The 22,364-nt window shown below is 35.9% G+C and overlaps 1 protein-coding gene across 1 annotated transcript in view; it reads left to right on the top strand.

Moving 5' to 3' along the window:
- The window catches only part of LOC125661266 (protogenin B-like), a 50,476-nt gene extending 34,399 nt beyond the window's left edge, over positions 1 to 16,077 (top strand). The window contains exons 13-21 of the mRNA XM_048893242.2: positions 882 to 1,097; positions 3,048 to 3,315; positions 4,341 to 4,468; positions 4,775 to 4,942; positions 5,334 to 5,462; positions 5,575 to 5,689; positions 6,364 to 6,541; positions 7,193 to 7,339; positions 9,861 to 16,077. Coding sequence (XP_048749199.2) covers positions 882 to 1,097; positions 3,048 to 3,315; positions 4,341 to 4,468; positions 4,775 to 4,942; positions 5,334 to 5,462; positions 5,575 to 5,689; positions 6,364 to 6,541; positions 7,193 to 7,339; positions 9,861 to 10,520 — 2,009 coding nt within the window. The 3' untranslated portion in view covers positions 10,521 to 16,077. The remainder of the gene's footprint in view (positions 1 to 881; positions 1,098 to 3,047; positions 3,316 to 4,340; positions 4,469 to 4,774; positions 4,943 to 5,333; positions 5,463 to 5,574; positions 5,690 to 6,363; positions 6,542 to 7,192; positions 7,340 to 9,860) is intronic.
- Positions 16,078 to 22,364: the final 6,287 nt, after the last annotated feature.

The following is a 22,364-nucleotide window of genomic DNA, read 5'->3' as shown; positions in this document are numbered from 1 at the left end:
TTGGTTGGAATTATTTTATTTGGTATATTTCCGGGTCTACCATCCATCACATGAAATTTACAATATTTTCAGAATACAATTATTACATGGGCATACTGAGGAGTAATTTTATTTCATGGGAACTCAATATTTGTGTGTAGTCCTACTGTATGTAAAACTTATACGGTACCAATTTTGATGCACCAGATGCACATTTCGACAATGTCTCTTCAGTGATGCTCAACCGAAATGTTTGAAATCCGAAATAGCAATGAAGTTTTAGAGCTTTTATAGCCAAAAACAGCGTGCAAAAAAAAAAGGAGTCAAATTCGTCTAAGGATAAGAGCTATGCATGAGGGAGATAATCCTTATCCCACAAATCTAAAACCTTATGGAGTTCCTCAATTTTATATGTTTTAATGTACGACTGTAAAACCCAACTGAGTTACTCAATTTTATGTTTTAATGTACGACTCTAAAACCCTACAGAATTACTCAAATTTATGTTTTAATGTACGACTCTAAAACCCTACAGAATTACTCAATTTTATTTGTTTTAATGTACGACTCTGAAACCCTACAGAATTACTCAATTTTATATGTTTTAATGTACAACTCTAAAACGCTACAGCATTACTCAATTTTATATCTTTTAATGCACAACTCGAAAACCCTACTGAGTTACTCAATTTTATATGTTTTAATGTACGTAAAAGATTTAGGTGAAATTACATCCCAATGAAAATGTAAACTCTGGGTAGTCAACAGAAGTTTTTTTTTCTTCCTGTGAATTTAATGAATTCTGTGTAAAACGAGAGTATTATCTCATTAAGCTGTGTCAGATTAAAGGGAGACAACTGTGGTGATATTTCAATCCCTTAACAGTCATATAATCGTTTTAGGATCAGGGAATGACACTGTACCAATTCCCCCGTCAAACTTGTCGATAATGAAGATCTCGGCATCCACCGTCAATGTCACGTGGCAGCACTCATCAGGGGATGTCCCAGTAACGGGCTTTACTCTGTCAGTGACCCAGCTTACGGGAACCAGCAAAGCTTCCCAAACACATCAGATCTCGGATCCCGCGACGACCTGGTTCAGAGTCGCAGGCCTGGGTAAGGGTCTACATCAGACACGTTATTGGTCAAAACAATTTCAGGGGTGTGATTTTTCCTCTTTTCAGGGGAAATCCTCTGATTTGCTCAATTTTTGAAAAAATAAAACACTCTGAATTTGATCTAAAGTGACAGAAAATGATATTTTTCCAGGTAGGGTGTGGTATTTTCATCCCTTGTTGACCAGTTTTCCTCTGATTTCTGAGGAATTCAGTCACATCCCTGCAATTAAGACTTGAGACCATTGTTTTCTTTATGAAAATGTGAGTGGGCTAGAGCAGCAGGTTTATTTCGGCCTTTTTGTGGTTCTCGCTACAAAAATATTTGTTAGCAAGTCAATGATTTTTTTTGGGCCAAAATGCCACCGATATTCGGCTGTTTCCCCTCACTAAAATAAGCTATTTTTTCCCAATTATATATGTATGTTTTTCCCAATTTCAAATCTAGGAAAATTAGGCCATTTTAAAAAAAGGTTACCGTATATTGTTGACATAGAGTAAATACGTTTTTTTCTTCAGTTTTATTCTCTAAACCACTGCACATGCAAAAGATTTTGTAAAGAATATGTAAAACAATAGAGGCATCCATATAACCAGATATGCAGCGAAGTATATAGTTTCCAGATACACATTAAGTCATATTGTTGACAACCGCCATTATATGTAGGGTCAGGCTAATAACAGGAAGTGGCCAACAGTATAGGGTTTTACTAAAATCCGAAAAATACAAACAGGGGAGACATTCTGGAAACTTGATTATTAATATAATATTTACAAGATTATGGGTACAAATGCTGATGAATTAATAATTTATTATTTTCTTTATGAAATTAGACAATAAGTATTTCTTAGAAAAAGTAAATAATATCTATACAAGGTGTGACTTCCAATACATATTTAATGTTAAATAATGATTTATTTTATGATTTTAAATCAGATCTGAAATAAACCTCAAACAAAAAAATTGTTATTTGATTATTTTATGCATCTTTAACATTCTAATTTACTATGAATGATTTTTCCCAATTTGAGGAAAGTGTCGCTATTTTTCCCAATTCAAAAGGAGGAGTGGTAGTTTGAAAAACAAAAAAAAATCATTGTAAGTGTATGAAAAAGTTTTTGTCAGACCTAAATAAATTGCTGAAACCATGATCACCACATTTTTTAAACAAACTGTATTTAAGCTTTTTGATACCAAATGCTTGATAGTGCACAATTTTCTTTTGAAATTGAAAATATGTACATGTACTAGGTATTGTCAAGATTTATCATTATCGACTATTTGATATCACTTAATGCCAATTTCATCTCAGCTTTCCATAAAACCAAAGTTTCATTCTCTCCAAGACACATGAAATAGATAAAATTTTGACATGAAACATCATCTACTGCTGAAAGGGTGGTGGAAATTGATTCATTGACATGTAGAGTAGGAGGGATTTCCAGCTTTAAGTTTTTTGTTGTTGTCTGTGGTTAATTATTAGGTAACAGAACATGTAAGGGAGAACATATATATATGTTCTTATCCCCCATTTTCTATGGTAACAGAGAACGTATGGTTTTGAATCCCCATTTTACTTGGTAACAGAGAACAGTTATTTTCTAATCCCCATTTTACAATAGCAATAAAAGAACAGTTATTTTCTAATTCCCGTTTTTACTTGGTAACAGAAAACATTTATTTTCTAATCCCCGCTTTTACATGGTAGCAGAACAGTTATTTTCTAATCCCCGATTTTACTTTGTAACAGAGAACAGTTATTTTCTAATTCCCGTTTTTACTTGGTAACAGAGCAGTTATTTTCTAATCCCTCGTTTTTACTTGGTAACAGAGCAGTTATTTTCTAATCCCCGTTTTTACTTGGTAACAGAGAACAGTTATTTTCTAATCCCCGTTTTTACTTGGTAACAGAGCAGTTATTTTCTAATCCCCGATTTTACTTGTTAACAGAGAACATGACATCCTACCAGTTTTCCCTTGTGGCTAACAACCAGCACGGATCCTCGACTCCCATCGAGGAGGAATACGCCACCTCACAGGAGCCTCTCCCGGAACCTCCAGTGAACCTCAGGGTGGAGAACCGCACCTCCACCGCCATACTGCTGGTCTGGGCACCACTTCGCGGCGCTCAGGGAAAGACGGTGGAGTACGAAGTGAGATACCATCCACTGATGTTCATGAGAGACCAGACCCACAATAAGGAGGTCATTGTGAAGATGTAAGAATTCAGATTTTTAAACCTGTGTCCCAATACATCTTTTGTCTTTTTTTTTTTCATAGAAAAATTAACAAATACCTGACATTAATGTTCTTCAACCTTTCCATCAATGATGAATATATTTCACTCCTATGGAGACCTCACCACTGCCAGTGAAGGGCTGCAAAATTCAGTCCTATGCTCGGTGCTTATGGCCGAACAGGGAGGGATCTTCATCGTGTCACCTGCTGTGACACGGGACGTCGGTTTTTGCGGTCTCATCCGAAAGACTGCCCAATTTAGTCACCGCTTACAACAAGCATGGGGTACTGAGGACCTATTCTAACTCTGATCCCCACGGGACTCAACATACCGGGTATTAAGTGTTTGGGGAAATATTAAGCGTCAGAAATAAAATGTCTGACTCACATACTAGGACTGAAATGATATTTGTGTGAGATTATTTTGTTGGGTTTGGGATACTTTTTTGCCACTTTTAGTCTGATTCATTATTTCGTTACTTATCATTATGCACGTATACAAGAAGCTACAAAAATATCAGTTTAAAAAACTCTCACTCATTCTGGTAAACCCAGGGAACTGAAATCTTGCTGACTCTCTGAATGATATGCTGTAACTGTTGTATTATACGAATACAAACATTAAAACCACAATAAAAGTTGAAATCAATACAATGTTTAAAACCAAGACCCACTTGTCATCATCGACCATTATTATTGTTGTTTGCTACTGTAAACTGGTTCTCTCTACTGGGACCAGTTAACACGAGATGCAGTTCCATTCTATAATTAATATTCATGATTCCGTTTGGAACATAGCGGAACTTTTCATGCACTAAAATGAAGTAGCAAGACATTCGAGTTGTATCAGTCCATCAATCATTTTACCGTGATTTTCAGGAAATCGGCAAACTATGTTGATTTATATTTACATTGTATGTAGTAAAAGTCATCAGAGGTGTGGTTTGAACCCTGAACATGTATTATATTATTAGTATCTAATTCTTTGTTTTATTTCCTGTATAGTTCCCAGTCTTCTCTGTGGATCACCAATCTTAAGCCATACACATCATACCAGTGTGATGTCAGAGCAATTGTGGGCGGAGTTACAGGGAAGTGGAGCTTGCCAGTCATCAATCTGACACAGGAGGGAGGTATGACAGTGTGGAAAGTGTTTATCAAATTAAATCTACAGAGCTGCCTGACGTGGTGTCGAGAGTTTATCAAATTGTATGCTACTGAGCTACCTGAAATCGTGTCCACAATTTATCAAATTAAATGCTATTGAGCTACTTGAAATAGTGTCGAGAGTTTATCAAATTGAATGCTATTGAGCTACCTAAAATGTGAAGGGCTACAACGTTTGTACAAAGTGCTGCTGAATGTTATTTTCAAATTGATAAGCTTTGAAAGGTAGAGCCTGGCAAACATTGCAAAGGATTTTGGATTTTATGTTTCAGTTCCTTCCGAGCCTCGTGAACTTCAGGGGCAGGTGAGAAAGGGAGAAATCTTCATTACCTGGAAACCGCCGGCTGAGCCAAACGGAAACATCACCACTTATCTCGTAATGTACCAGATCCTCACCTCTAGTGACGTGATAAGTCACTGGGAAATTAAAAGTGTCAATGGTAAGTCAATCTGTGATGTGATTGGCCATTCGATCAGTGTGTGTTATATGATTGGCTACTTGGTATGTGTTATGTGATGTGATTGGCTACTTTGTATACGTGATATGATTGGCCATTAGGAATTCAGAATTCAATACTCAGTAAATATGAATTTTATAAATCTGCATCTTATCTTGGACAACTATGGAGAAAAGTCCTGTAATTGTTACTACTCAAACTTTACCAAAATTCTATATAAAGAAAAGAAGCAGTGTTAACCTGAGGTAATGATCTGCTAAGATACGGTGTATATCTTACTTGTTGATGTAGGAAATTTGTATGTGACAGGTGTTTTAACCTCAGCCACTATGTTTTATGATGAATGTTGATGTAGGAAATTTGTATGTGACAGGTACTTTAACCTCAGCCACTATCGAACAACTCCAGAATGGACTGTACAGGATAAAGTTAAAGGCGTGTACAAACGCTGGCCCGGGTCCACCCACCGACCCAATGGAAATCTCCGATGTGAAGATACAAGGTAAAGCATTGCGAGAGGAAGTACTATCGTGAATCGCAATACGAGATATAATGAGAGAAGGTGGTCAGTTGATCTGTGTACTGTTTTATATGAAATGGTGATTCTGTTGCAGACTCTCAGAAGGACTCCTCCCCTCAGGAAAACCAGAAGTTAGGGATAATCCTGGGAGTCAGTATAGGCGTCGTCTGTGTCATCATCTGTGTCCTCATCATCATGTTCAGGAACAGGTGAGTAGTCGTCTGTGTTATCATCTGTGTCCTCATCATCATGTTCAGGAACAGGTGAGTAGTCTGTGTCCTCATCATCATGTTCAGGAACAGGTGAGTATTTGTCTGTTATCGTCTGTGTCCTCATCATCATGTTCAGGAACAGGTGAGTAGTCTGTGTCCTCATCATCATGTTCAGGAACAGGTGAGTAGTCGTCTGTGTCCTCATCATCATGTTCAGGAACAAGTGAGTTACAAGATAGCGCTGTTTATTCAGGAACAAGTGAGTAATAATATCTCACCTTTTGTCATTTGATAGATGTGTTTTAGATAAGGAATTTATATCATGGGGTGGAGGGATATTTTTATTTGTTCCTTCTCTCCACGAAAGCACCTGCTTGTCACCTGCTTGTGTTCTGTGACATCAGAAGATGATGACAGGAAGTGGTCTGGTAATCTGGAAAGTTTAGTCGTATCACAGTCTGTAAAATTAACGCACAGAAAAAGGATTTGTATATGGTTGCACACATAGAATATACAGGGTAATGTAGATATTCCACCTCATATTTGTGGTTTTGGAATACTATCCCGGAATTTAGACGCTGATGGATGTGAACACAGGATTGATGAGCTACAGCCTGCTGTAGAGGTTGATATTGCTGTTGGATTAATATGCGCTTTCTTCTCCATTACAGGTGCTACGCTGCCCCTCAATCTCACATCACACAGCCAGCTTACCATCACACCAATGGACACGCAGGTGGGCGGGGCAATGGGCATGCTATAGGGGCGGGGCTTAATGAGTATCAGCTGGAGACTTGTACACCAATGTTGAGCTCGTTACCTGGTGAAAATGAGCACTCAGATTCCAAGGTAAATGTTCCAAAGAGGACAGGACATGTTGGAGTAAGTTTTGATTAGGTATAGAGGACAGGACATGGTGGAGTAAGTTTTGATTAGCTATAGAGGACAGGACATGGTGGAGTAAGTTTTGATTAGGACAGGATATGTTGGAGTAAATTTTGATTAGGTATGGAGGACAGGATATGTTGGAGTAAGTTTTGATTAGATATTTGGTCAGATGCAGTTGTGAATGTACTGAGAGCAGCTACCTGGAAGTGGCTATTTATGTTAAATTCAGTTTAGGTGATGAGGAAATTGAACATTTTTTATCTCATGGCGTAGAAAGAAAACAAAATTGTATTGACTGAAGATTGTATTTAGAAGAAAGTCTACTTTCATTTCTTTGTTTTGACTTTAGGTTTTATTTACAGGAAACTCTACTTTCATTTCTTTGTATTGACTATAGATTGTATTAAGAGGAAACTCTATTTTCATAATTTTGTATTGACTATAGATTGTATTAAGAGAAACTCTATTTTCATTTCTTCGTATTGACTATAGATTGTATTGAGAAGAAACTCTACTTTCATTTCTTTGTATTGACTGTAGATTGTATTGAGAGGAAACTCTACTTTCATTTCTTTGTAATATTTATGGGAAACTCTACTTTCATTTCTGTAGGGGTGTGGCAGTGGGAACATTATTGTGACACCTAATGGGTCAAGAGTCAATGGATATGTGCCATTCAAGAATGGCATGAAAAATGGCCATATCGCCAATGGTTACATGTCAACTTTTGTGGGATACGCCAACTCTGGGAACATTGAGGTAATTTTACTGTAGAGATCACATGGTTACAGTAAGGTTAACTGTAGAGATCACATGGTTACAGTACAGTTAACTGAATACTGTATTTTACTGTAGAGATCACATGGTTACAGTACGGTTAACTGAATACCGTATTTTACTGTAGAGATCACATGGTTACAGTACGGTTAAATGAATACCGTATTTTACTGTAGAGATCACATGGTTACAGTAAGGTTAAATGAATACCGTATTTTACTGTAGAGATCACATGGTTACAGTACGGTTAACTGAATACCGTATTTTACTGTAGAGATCACATGGTTACAGTACGGTAAACTGAATACCGTATTTTACTGTAGAGATCACATGGTTACAGTAAGGTTAACTGAATACCGTATTTTACTGTAGAGATCACATGGTTACAGTACGGTTAACTGAATACCGTATTTTACTGTAGAGATCACATGGTTACAGTAAGGTTAAATGAATACCGTATTTTACTGTAGAGATCACATGGTTACAGTAAGGTTAAATGAATACCGTATTTTACTGTAGAGATCACATGGTTACAGTAAGGTTAACTGAATACCGTATTTTACTGTAGAGATCACATGGTTACAGTACGGTAAACTGAATACCGTATTTTACTGTAGAGATCACATGGTTACAGTAAGGTTAACTGAATACCGTATTTTACTGTAGAGATCACATGGTTACAGTAAGGTTAACTGAATACCGTATTTTACTGTAGAGATCACATGGTTACAGTAAGGTTAACTGTAGATCATGCAGACACAGTAAGGTTAACTGTATACTGTATTTTACTGTAGAGATCACATGGTTAGAGTAAGGTTAACTGAATACTGTATTTTACTGTAGAGATCACATGGTTACAGTAAGGTTAACTGAATACTGTATTTTACTGTAGAGATCACATGGTTACAGTAAGGTTAACTGAATACTGTATTTTACTGTAGAGATCACATGGTTACAGTAAGGTTAACTGAATACTGTATTTTACTGTAGAGATCACATGGTTACAGTAAGGTTAAATGAATACTGTATTTTACTGTAGAGATCACATGGTTACAGTAAGGTAAACTGAATTCCGTATTTTACTGTAGAGATCACATGGTTACAGTAAGGTTAACTGAATACTGTATTTTACTGTAGAGATCACATGGTTACATTAAAGGGACTGGTTCACGATTTTTGATAAAAATATTTTTCATTTTTTATCTTAAACATTAGAAATATAATTCATTTAATGTTGACAGCCAAACTTTTGACCTTCTGAATGCAAAAATGAAAGCAATATTTTAGTTATAAATATGTGTTATGTAAACAAAGACTTGAGTCTTTTTATGCAAACAAACATACAAACAAGTGAAATATTAATTTTGTATAGTCACAAATTTCAACTTTTAGATAACACATTTTACCCCAAAAATGCTCGAAATGTGAAAGATATAATAAACTTAGATCGATATCCATTTGTTTTGAAAATTTCGTAAACAATAGCATACCGCAATTTTTGTTTACAAAACAAGGAATAAACTCGCTAAAATGAGCAACAAGGAATAAACTCGCTAAAATGAGCTTACAGTAAGGTTAACTGGATACTGTATTTTGCTGTAGATCATGCAGACACAGTAAGGTTAACTAAATACTGTATTTTACTGTAGATCGTGCAGACACAGTACGGTTAACTGAATACTGTATTTTACTGTAGATCATGCAGACACAGTAAGGTTAACTGAATACTGTATTTTACTGTAGATCATGCAGACACAGTAAGGTTAACTGAATACTGTATTTTTTGATATCATGATTGTATCAGTCCAGAATCATTTAGTGAAGAAAGATTTAAGTATTAAAAAGTGCTTAATGACCATGGTCAACAACATTGAAGCCCCAAAACTATTGTACATAGTCTGATTTACAGGTATTTTTGGGGGTCATTTCAAGGTCACAGTATAGTATCTGAATTCCTGTGACGTGTAGATTAAGAACAGGGGAGATAACAGGGTGGACAGGGAATGAACAGACTCTCTTCATACAGGGACGGAAATCTTCATAACTGTGTATAATAATACTACAATATGACACTCTCCCTATGATACAGCAAACAAATTCATTGTTGTGATGAATTGTTTCATTGTGATGCCACACAAGAGAGGATTGCAATGAGTGCTTTTGGACATACAGCGCTGTTATTAATTTTCTCAAGAGAACATTTCCCAGTATATCTTGTGATTGATTAATTGTACACCGTTTGACATCCCACTCAAGAATTTTTTACTCCTATGGAGACACCATTGTCGGTGAAGGGCTACAAAATTTAGGTCTATGCTCGGCGCTTACAGGTTTTGAGCAGGGATGGGGCCTTGGTTTTTGAGGTCTCATCCGAAGGACTGCCCCTTTGGGGGGGGGGGGGGTCTAATTGTTTGAATTAATAATAAGTGTCTGTTGGTATTTTGTAGGAGAGGAGGGTTCTAATTGTTTGAATTGATAATAAGTGTCTGTTGGTATTTTGTAGGAGAGGAGGGGTCTAATTGCAGCCATGTTATCGGGAAGTGATGTCAGCCATATCTCAGAGGAACACATGCCACTTGGCAAAGCTCCAGATCGCGATTCCCTGCTTGATGATATTGACAAGAGTTTAGAGGACACTGAAGAAAGTAACAAGAGTTTAAATGACCAAGATGGTTCCATACAAAATCTACCTCCAAATATGCCGGACGACATGCAACAGGTCTGTTGCGAAGTCAGCCAGCAGTCTGTGAACAACACAGCCGCAGCTAAAACGGGTCAACAGGGGGGATCAGACCCTCCCCATCCCTCACTCAGGGGATTTCACAGGAAGCCAGCTACCTCACAGGAAACAGATGAACGGGGGACACTTTCCTCTCATTCATCAAATCCTCACAACCTGCATCAGGGAAGGCATCACGGGAATATGGCTGACGAGGGCCAAAATGATCAGCAGGCAGAGGGCAAAATATGGGACCTGCCAGAGGAAGTCTCTCACCTCCACAGTCCCCAAGTTATAAATCATTCAAAACCAACCTCATCTCAGGAAAAAATTCGTACCGGTCTTAGGAGTGATCCCTGGCGGAGCTCCCCGAATGCATCTAGGGGGATGAAGGGCACACCAAGTAACGGGGGGCGTCGCTGGATTGCTGATGTGAGCGTCTGAAATTTTTCTGTTTCTCATAAGAGGAGATCCCCCAGAGAGGGGGTAAATTATCAGGCAGGATATTTGCAGCTAATGATATTGACATTTCTTGATGAAATGAAACAGTGTACTGTGTTTTAATTGGTTATGTTCATACTATACGGGTGTAATTCAGGGGCTCCGAAGGGGGAAAAAAGCTGGAGGAATTTTTTTTCTGTTGCTTTATCATGTGAAATGCAGGTCAGGAACATAAAAGTTTTATATGGGTTCCCCCCTCGGTGGCCTCTGGCTAGCTAGCATTTTCTTTTTTGTTCTTTTTGTAAGTTTATATTGATGCGTTTGCCTGGACTAATTTTTTTTTTTTTTTTGAAAAATGGATATGTCTAACAAGTTTACCTCGCTGCTTGGCTAAGTTATTTGATGTGCAGGCGACACCGGTTTCATGGGACAATCTCGACATGGGCTTTTTTTTTTCAAAAGTATCTAAGCTCCCCCCCCCCCCCCCCCCCCCTTTTTCTGTATGAAGAAAGATGTTATTATGAGAGTACCTACCCACTGTTTTCAAGCACTGTGTTGGTAATAAGGAAATAGTTATGATGTTGATAAAATTGTTTTGTGTTTTTCGTTACAGGGAGATCTGGTAGCTCTGTGTGAGAATTTATACATGTTTGCACAAGAAAGGATTAAGAAAGTTCTTGGCGATTATTTTGTACATGCCAAAACTCGTGTTTAAATCATTATTCAGAGAAATCAGTTGAGTGTTGTCGTATTAGACAGGTCTTACTGAGGGGAAAATGGTTAGTTCACTTTTGACAATATTCAGAAACTAAACCAGGTAAATTTTTAAACTGAACGGGTCATTTTTTTTTATTGAAGGCAATTACATTGAATTTTTTTTTTATTGAAGGCGTTGTGATATGGGATGAATGTGGGGTTAAATTCCTTGTAGACACCAGGAAATTCTTTTCTTGTTTGATTTTAGGTCTATGCAAGTGTCCTTGAAAAAAAAGACACTGCATCACTACAAGATAAAATTCTATTTATCCTGTCTGTGTGGAGAGGCATCAATATTTTATTTTAGAGGGATGCCTTTCTCATCAGATGTTCTGGTAAAGCTTTTGTTCATAGATTTTTATGTATTTCCATATTTTGATTGCATCTTTGAATAAGTGCTATTTTAAAGGTTTGAAAGTGCTATTTTTAAATTATTATATAAGAATGTTTTTCTCATTTCTAAAATGTATAACTTTTTATTGTATTTAAGACTTTTTAGATTAAGATCTGATGAATTTTTAATTATTTACATATTTCTTGACTGAAATGTATGTATTAATCACGTGTGCAATTTGGTGCAAAATGTTATTTGAAATGATATGATAGTTTTTGAAAGTGTGGTCTTCGAATTTGTATCGAGACTTTCCATGTGACTTTGTAGAAATGAAGTCTTTGAGATGAAATTTCTGTAAATTTTAAAGTTTTAATTTCTTACCTTTGTGAAAAGTGGTGTTAGGCTAGGGGTGAGTGGCACAAATTCAACAACGGTGCCAGAATTTGGGATTTGAACTCGAGACTTGTGGATTTCTAAACTTCTGGATGTAAAAACCAGTATTCCAATTTGAACTTCTGGATTTGGATCTGATTGGATTTCAGCTGTTTCATTCGGATGCGAACATCTTGTTTTGCGATTTGTTACATTCAGTGGAGAAGCTCTCAGCTTGCCTGTTTTATTATTTTTTTTGTGTTAAATTAAGAAGCATTTTCCTCCCCCCAAAATCTTGATTTTATTGTTCGGGTACTGTCTTATGTTTTTGTGTGGTAAGAATAGTTTTACGACTTGATTAAGACTTTTGCTATATGTAATGTTTCTGAATGTAAATTATGACAGGTTTATGATGACGACACTGGTAGAAATGAGGAATTTTACTACAGACTTGAGAAATCTCTTGTCCTGTAACTGGCCACCGTCATATGTTGCACCTAGTAATGAATTAATTGGCTGCGATAATTTATCTCCAATGAAATTGTTTTTATTAGTACAGATTTGGAATATCATTGTTTTGATCGTACAAATTTGGTATATAATTGTTCTGATCCGTACAAATCCGGCATATAATTGTTTGGATGTGTATAAATTCAGTACATAATTTTGATCTGTACAAATTCGGTATATAATTGTTAAGTTCGGTATATAATTATTTCGAGCTGTATAAATTCGGTATATAATTGTTAAGTTCGGTATATAATTATTTCGAGCCGTATAAATTCGGTATATAATTGTTTAGTTTGGTAGATTATTTCGATCCGTATAAATTTGGTATATAATTGTTTAGTTCGGTATATAATTATTTCGATCAGTACAAATTCGGTATATAATTGTCAAGTTCGGTATATGATTATTTTGATCCATACAAATTTGGTATATAATTGTTAAGTTAGGTATATGATTATTTCAATCCGTACGAATTCGGTATATAATTGTTAAGTTAGGTATATAATTATTTCGATCCGTACAAATTCGGTACATAATTAAGTTCGATATATGATTATTTTGATTAGTTTATAATGGGTTGTGATTGAGCTGTTTTTCCCTCTTTGCTGATTCTTTCCCCCCATGTATATATTCATTGTGATGTACCACATTGTCATCCCCCCTCCCACTCATCATGCTTTAAACCGTAATTATTCAATTTCCCTGTATAGTGACTAGTTAAAGTGGTATCCCCCCCCCATCACATATAAATCCGTTCTGGTTTTATTCCCTCTTTTTAATTATGTGTTCTGACCTCAAATATTTGTTGGAACAAAACTTGTTTGTAAAGGAAAGATCCCTGTGAATTCATTGTACAACATGTGTTACTTGATATTGTTTTTTCTGCACTGTCAGCCCAGACCATGTCGTAACCAACACAACCTCTTCACGCGTTACCGTGGTTACCTCTAAATACTACCTCAAGATGCCTTTTGCTCGGTATACATTACTCAGGGAGCGTTCATTATTTCTTACTACGAGCAAGAGGGATCTGTGAAAATTTCAAACTAAATGAAAACCCATGCGGGGAGACCCACTACAGACGTAGGAGACTGTTTTAGAAACAAGTTTTTTCTTCTATTTTGAATAAGGCCATGCTTTGTTGTCTTAGTCTTGTACAAAATTCGAAATGATTAGTTTTGATTTCTCTCATCTCCTGGTTGTGTGATGGTACAAGTGCGATTATGCATAATTTTGTAGAGACAAGCACCTGTTCACTATACTTAGGATTCCTGTATATGTTACGGCACGGGAGAGAAACAAGAATCCTAAAAATAGCATTCACTAGAATAAAGTAATTCTGTATACAAGAAGTAATTTTGTTGTAAATGTTTGGGTTTTTTTGTTCATTGAAGGTAAAAGAAAAAAACCAGTTCTGATTTATGATGATTTTAGAACCCTCGTATGCATATATATATATATATATCTTTGCCTCTTTGTTTTAAAAAAATACTGTAACACCCTGAAAAATGAAAAATGTTTGGGAGTTTCAAAAACTGTTGTTATAACAAATGTTTACAAATTGCTAAGGCTGAATATATTTTCTGTGGGTAGGAAGGCCGGCCGAATAATTTTTTACTGCGTCCTGTAACTTTTTCTCAAGCTTAGTGAGAAGGGAGTTGAATTTCTAGACACTTGGAGAAATATCAGTTGATCAAACGGTAGCTTTGTCAAAATAATTAGAACACCTGTTTGATTGCCTAGTACCATCACGTAACTAATGGTAACTTTTAAATTTTCCATTTCAGAATGAAAAAACAACCTAAAAATTGATCTTTGAGCTTTGGCTTCAAAATAACCCATTTTGTTATTATACTTTTGACCAATTTACTGAACCGTTGTATACTGTTGACATGAAAGGAAGATCAAAATACTTTTTGTTAGGTTGGCCTAATTTTTGTTTATGGAGATATAGAATGTTAGGAAAGGGAAGGAACCCGTGATTTTGTTTACCTCAGGATTAAGATATCAGGGAGAGGCAACTTGAACACAAGTTAAACCAAGTCTTGAACACAAGTTAATCAACTCTTAAATATAAGTGGAGATGGTGTATATTGGTCTGTTGCAGGAAGTGTACAGGCTACATTGATATTTAAAGAGAAAATAGGAAAGGGTTTCATGAACTTTTGATTGTTTTTGTATGTTACAAATTCATTTTTCATCAATATTTTTTGGCAAAACAAGATTCTGTTTTCAAACCTGATTAACCCCGAGGGCATTGTCTAAGATGGTTGATAAACTTGACCTCCCAGGGCTCGTTTTCTGAACATTGATTTTGGAAGCTTTCAACCAAAGACTATTAAGTGTTGTAAATAGTGTTTGTTATTGCCGACAAAAACGTCTAACTCCTATTGTATCATTGATCAGGCCAAAGAAGAATAAAAAACCATGTGTTTCCGCTTTTCTGACAGAGCTTGATTATTAATGGAACGGAAACCCAACATTTTTTATCCTTTGGCCTTGTGGAGAAACCGAGTGAAGTGGAAAGTTCTCGAGATCTGTTTCATGTTTACTATCAAAACTATGTTTATGAGTGGCTTGCCTTGAACATGAATTTGTTAGTGGTTTTGAATCAAAGCTGCGGGGGTCGGGGATGTTTTTATTGAAATCACGGTGACCCTGGCCCCCTGACGGTGGAGATTTTTCTAAATCCCGGTGAAAAAAACCTTTTTTGAGATGAATAATTATTATTGATAGATATTTTACAAGACAGTGCTCAAGTTGTCGAAGAAATCGTTACTGAGGTCTGTTTGTTTGTACATTGTCATGTTCACGGTTTTTCTTTTTATTTGTAATAAGATGTTAAGCTAGTGTCAAAGAATTTTTTTTTCAATTGTAAACCATTTTTTTTAGGTCATGATTTTTATTGCAGAGTGTTAAAATCTTTTTTTTTAAAAAAGATTTGCCTGTCATTGCAATTTTTTTTTCTTCTTTGAGCTCGTATTATCGGTAAATATATAAACAGAAAATGCCGCATTCAGAATGTTTAATGGGACAGTTGTCATTCTATGTCTCTGGTGAAAAGACAATTTTAACTGAAATAGTGTTTCTGTTTTAATTTATTGATTATTTTGTTCTCAAACATTGGATTTTCAAACTGAATCAAACAATTTTCTTTTAAAAAGTCTATTTAGTTGATGAATTGCAATGATTATGATTTTACTGGTGAATAAGAACGGTAACTCTTGTTGTCATGGTAATTGTGAAGCTTTAGTGCATATCCAATGTTAATGTCATAAACTCTGTTTTCTGTGTGTTGACCTCTGAACACGTACTGGCCGTGTCACCACGGTGACGTTATTAAGGAAATGAATTTTTCTTTTCTGTTACGTAAACGAGGCTCTGAAATTTTTGTTGATCAATGCTTCATTGAAAACCCAGGATCCGGTTTTTATACGGGTTTTATCTCGGATTAAGAACGCATTGTGTAGTGAACTGCTGGTACGGCGTTTTTTTATATATTTTTTTTCTCGGTTCTGTAAATGGTCCGAGTGTTAATGTATTCATAGGTTGATAAACACCATCATCATGTATTAAAACAATACTCCATATTGTCTCCTGTTGTTGTGTAGAATATCCATATACATGTAGGAGACAAATCTACATGTACGTGTACAATATAGAAGACAAATCTACATGTACGTGTACAATATAGAAGACAAATCTACATGTACAATATAGAAGACAAATCTACATGTACAATATAGAAGACAGATACACATACATATGTACAATATAGAAGACAAATCTACATGTACCTGTACAATATAGAAGACAAATCTACATGTACATGTACAATATAGAAGACAAATCTACACACACGTGTACAATATAGAAGACAAATCTACATGTACAATATAGAAGACAAATGTACATGTACAATATAGAAGACAAATCTACATGTACAATATAGAAGACAAATCTACATGTACATGTACAATATAGAAGACAAATCTACACACACGTGTACAATATAGAAGACAAATCTACATGTACAATATAGAAGACAAATCTACATGTACCTGTACAATATAGAAGACAGATCTACATACACATGTACAATATAGAAGTTTTCAAGGAGTTAAGAAATGGGAGCAGTCTTGTAAAATGTTGATTGCCATGAAAACTGACTGGAGGCCATTAGCTGCGAATGTCGTCATGTCAGACCATAGACCACATAATGAGTAATGGAAGTGGTGGTATTTCTCAAGGTCTATCATCAACGATCAGTGATTGTATAATACTGTATAGAGGGGATCAGTGATTGTATAATACTGTATAGAGGGGATCAGTCATTGTATAATGCTGTATAGAGGGGATTAGTGATTGTATAATACTGTACAGAGGGGATTAGTGATTGTATAATACTGTACAGAGGGGATCAGTCATTGTATAATACTGTATAGAGGGGATCAGTACAGTACCGAACAGAGGAGATTAGTGATTGTATAATACTGTATAGAGGGGATTAGTGATTGTATAATACTGCACAAATGGGATCAGTCGTTGTATAATACTGTATAGGGGGGATTAGTCATTGTGTAGTACCGTACAGAGCGGGTCAGTGATTGCATAATACTGTATAGAGGAGATTAGTGATTATATAATACTGTACAGTGGGGATCAGTGATTGTACAATAATGCACAGAGGGAATCAGTGATTGTACAATAATGTACAGAGGGAATCAGTGATTGTACAATAATGTACAAAGGAGATCAGTGATTGTACAAAGGGTATCATTGATTGTATACTACTGTACAGAGGGGATCAGTGATTGTATACTACTGTACATAGGGGATCAGTGATTGTATACTACTGTACAGAGGGGATCAGTGATTGTACACTACTGTACAGAGGGTATCAGTGATTGTATGATACTGTACAGATGTGATTAATGATTGTGCAATATTGTACAGAGGGCCCAGTGAGTGTAACATATTGTACGGAGGAGATCAGTGATTGTACAGAGTCAAAGGGGATCAGTGATTGTATAATACTGTACTGAGGGGATCAGCGATTTTACAATACTGTACATAGGGGATCAGTGGATGTGTTATACTGTACAGAGGGGATTAGTGATTATATAATACTCTACAGAGGAGATTAGTGATTATATAATAGTGTACAGAGGGGATTATAGTGATTGTACAATACTGTATAGAGGGGAGCAGTGATTATTTAATACTGTACAGAGGGGATCAGTGATTGTACAGAGGGGATTAGTGATTGTACACTACTGTACAGAGGGGATTAGTGATTGTACACTGCTGTACACAGGAGATCAGTGATTGTACACTACTGTACAGAGGGGATTAGTGATTGTATAATTCTTTACAGAGGGGATCAGTGATTGTACAATACTGTACAGAGGGGATTAGTGATTGTATAATAGTGTACAGAGGGGAGCAGTGATTGTACATTACTGTGCAGAGGGGGATAGTGATTGCACATTACTGTACAGAGGGGATTAATGATTATATAATAGTGTACAGAGGGGATCAGTAATTGTACAATACTGTACAGAGGGGATCAGTAATTGTATAATACTGTATAGAGGGGATCAGTCATTGTACATTACTGTACAGAGGGGATTAGTAATTATATAATAGTGTACAGAGGGGATTAGTGATTGTATAATACTGTATAGAGGGGATCAGTGATTGTACAATACTGTACGGAGGGGATCAGTCATTGTATAATACTGTATAGAGGGGAACAGTCATTGTACATTACTGTACAGAGGGGATCAGTTATTGTATAATACTGTACAGAGGGGATCAGTCATTCTATAATACTGTATAGAGGGGATCAGTCATTGTACATTACTGTACAGAGGGCAGTGGCGGATTTAAAGGGGATTACGGGGGTTGCACCCACCCCCTTTGGATTCGCTAAAGAGAGAAAGGGGGGAGAAAATGACTATAGATTATAAAAATGGAAATTGTGTATACAATTGTGCGTCAACATTTCTCTTAGGTGATGGTTTTCATATGATCTTTTATATAGTTTGTATCTGTATTATTACATTTCATATTTTTTTAAAAATGAATTACTGGAAGTAAATCGAAATGCATTTTAAAACAGGATTCGTTTTAAAATCAAGAATTACAGATCTACGTCTGATAATTATACAATAACAAAGATGGTAAACTTGAACGGAAAGACTTTGATTTAGCGAGGCAGGTAAGTTCTTGACATCTTGGTATAATAATGCTGTCTTCTAGTCGTGCCCAATCATGGCAGATTGGGTTCAAACACAGGTTAGTTTTATAATCATAATGAAAGGTGAAGATAACGAACAGTCATCAATTTCGTAACTCCAATAAGCAATACAAAATAGAGAGTCGAGCAAACACCCCTGGATATACCAGAGGTGGGATCAGGTGCCTAGGAGGAGTATGCATCCCCTGTCGACCGGTCACACTCGCCGTGAGTCCTACATCTTCATCAGATAAACGGATTTATCCGTAGTCAAAATCAGTGTGCCAAGAACGGCTTAATATCATAACCTATACATGTGAGTATTAACAGTAGTAAATGCCTTGTATCCCCCCCCCCCCCCCCCAAATAATACAACTCTACGTTTCCAACCTATTTGATATGTATCATTTTCCTTCAACACACCTATGTGTCCTTTAAATGAAATGAATTTATGTGAATCTGTTTTTGCGTAAAATTCTTGTGAATCTTTTCGAGGCATTATAGGGTCTAAGATATTGGTAAAATTTTGCATGTTCCAAAAAGGTGGCGAAATTAAAGATCATAACTAGAAAATCACAAAAAAATTCCTCAGAATGTTTAAAAACACATTGGATATGGTAGTAATTACAAAATAATTCCCTGTTCTCATTTGCCTAAACTGGTACCCTGTTGACTTATGTTTGTGTGTAGCCACCAATTAGAAGAGTACCAGTTTAATATATTGTCCTCCAGACAAACATTTTATAAAGGGCTAAAACGTCAAAATGACTTCAATTTCAAAGCGCTGCAGCTATAGATAACTCATAAATAATACTACAAATTGGTTTTTTGAAGTTCTTGCAAAATAGTGTGATGTCATTTTTTGAGATAAAACATAGACCCTATGCCTTTAAACGTGAATTTCATTTGAATTGCTTTTCATGTGAAATTAACGTCATTTTCACGCGAGATTCGTGTGAAATGTTACATGCAAAATTGATTGACGTGAAAAGCACGTGGGGGTATTATGTATTTCAAGATGACAATGCACCAGTTCATCGTTCTAGGGCTACTAAAACATTCATGGAATATAACCATATCAACACGATGGAGTGGCCGGCACAGAGCCCAGATATAAACATTATAGAAAATTTATGGTTAAAGATTTAAAAAAAGATAGAGCAATCAATAGATGAGATTACCTCTGTGGAACAATCATATGATAAAATTTATTCAATTTGGACCCGTTTCGATTGTGAAACTATTAAACATTTGTACCAATCCGTCCCCAAGAGAATCACTGCAGTACGGAGAGCCAAAGGCTATATCACGAAATATTAAAGTAAGTTTTGATGAATAAGGTATTTTTTGGACAGGGAGATAGAAAATTGTCTTCTCTTTAAAATAGTGTCAATTTGTTTGTAGTATTCTTTATGAAATATGGTTATTTTTAGCATCGAATCAAACGCGAGTATTTTTGCAAACTGGACAACGTCATAAATCGTTCCGATACTGTTGTCCACAGTCTGTAAATGACCGCAATTTAATTTCCGTACAAAATTTGCGAGATGAGCGGTTGGAAACTAGGGACAGATAATTATGTGAAAACACATGAACTGTTTGTAACCATATGGAGGAAACTACAGGCCGAAGGAGATGAAAATAATGATGGACTCATCACAACTGAGGAGTGGGTAATGTCACGATCAATTTAATGTAAAGCTACTATTTCATTCGCAAATCATAAAACATATTAAAATTCCTTATTCTTACAGTATCAAATTACATGTATACACAATCATTTGACTTCCAATGTGTATTCTATTATTTTACAAATACCAAGAACCTAACTAATTTTCTAAAAAGTTTAGACACCCTGATGCCACATCCACCTTCGTAAAATCCTAAATTCTCTTCTCTAAATAAGTAATAAAAGCATTTTTATTATAATGGTATAATTTATACTGAATGGAAACAGACGTAATGTACGTAAACAGGTGTTTAGTATTACGTGTTACCTGTAGAAAGAGATTAGGATAAAAAAAAATCCACTATTCTATATGAATCAGGTAACGCGAATACAACTTTGTTTACCCAGATCACTTTTTAAAAAAATGTAAACGAATCTCTCCCTCGATCTATGTAACAGCTGAGGATGTGGGAGAAATTCAATGAGCACTGTATGAAATAAGCGAATAAAGACGATGAGGTTCCGAGTGAACAAAAGCTTCCCGAATGAGTAGAGAACTACATCCGGTACACGTTTGACCTCTTCGACAGAACTGGGGCACAGGTGCTTGTGGACAGGACTTCCGGTATCCCCCTTCTTGTATTTTTAAATGTTCAATTCCTTGGGTATTTCGGACGTATTTTTGATAAAATACGTAACTTCAGAGTTTATATATTTCAATGGAATACACAAATCTCGCATAGAAACCGTTTTTAAAAATGTCATATCACCGATCATAATATATTATTTTATAATGTAATTACATAATTTAGGTGACTCACTACACCCTGAAACATTTCTCAAATCAGTAGGAATAAATTTCAGGGGTGTAGCTTCATTATGCACGTGCCTACACATATTTTTCCCTTTTCAAACGCATTTGTGCCCATAAATGTTTGAAAAAAATATATTTATATATATTTCTAGTTTTTAAAATTGGATATAAAATTATTATCCCACCGGGCCTTTTCTTTTTATAATGTATTCTACATGATATAAATAATGATTATACATTTTTTATAAACTTATGGTTGTCACAATGACTAACTCGACTTGACAGTAAAAAATCTTGGAAAATTTGTACAATACATGTATTTAATGTCTATTATAATTATTTTGATGCTCAGAGTAGTGCAAATGAGTCTCAATATTTCAAAAATTTCTCGGGAGTGACCCTCGGGCCGACCACCCCCCCCCCAACCTCCAACACCCACCCACCCGAGGCCACCCCTCGTCGCTTCGCGCCTCATTGAAACCTTCATCTTTTGGGCCTACACATTGAAATAGTCCTAGCTATGCCTCTGTCAATTGATTTAATCATAAAAGGTATGATGGTATACATGTATATTAAGTATATAAAAGGTATGATGATATACATGTATATTAAGTATTTATACTAAAAAGGCAGAAAAGATGTACATGTATTTGTTTCGTGACAAACCAGTATTAAGTACAGTGTCTGAAGTGAAATATCGGGCCCTGTTGGAGTATTCACAGGGTTGTCAAAGTCACGTTTTAATTCCTTACGTAAAAATAACAAATATGTATTTCAATCAAAGAGGCACAGGCAAATCAATAAGGTCTAATAATGGTAGCACAGGATTCTAAATCCCAACTTATTAAGGACAAAAACATGCGGATATTACATTGAGACACACACCCACTTATTAAGGACGAAAACATGCAGACATTACAGACACACACCCACTTATTAAGGACGAACACATGCGGACATTACAGACACACACCCACTTATTAAGGACGAACACATGCGGACATTACAGACACACACCCACTTATTAAGGACGAACACATGCAGACATTACAGACACACACACACTTATTAAGGACGAAAACATGCAGACATTACAGACACACCCACTTATTATGGACGAAAACATGCGGACATTACAGACACACACACAC

The sequence above is a fragment of the Ostrea edulis genome, chromosome 8 (assembly GCF_947568905.1).
Source record: "Ostrea edulis chromosome 8, xbOstEdul1.1, whole genome shotgun sequence".
Lineage (NCBI taxonomy): Eukaryota > Metazoa > Mollusca > Bivalvia > Ostreida > Ostreidae > Ostrea > Ostrea edulis.
The sequence above is the reverse complement of the archived record's forward strand: the minus strand, read 5'-3'. Positions and strand labels throughout refer to the sequence as shown.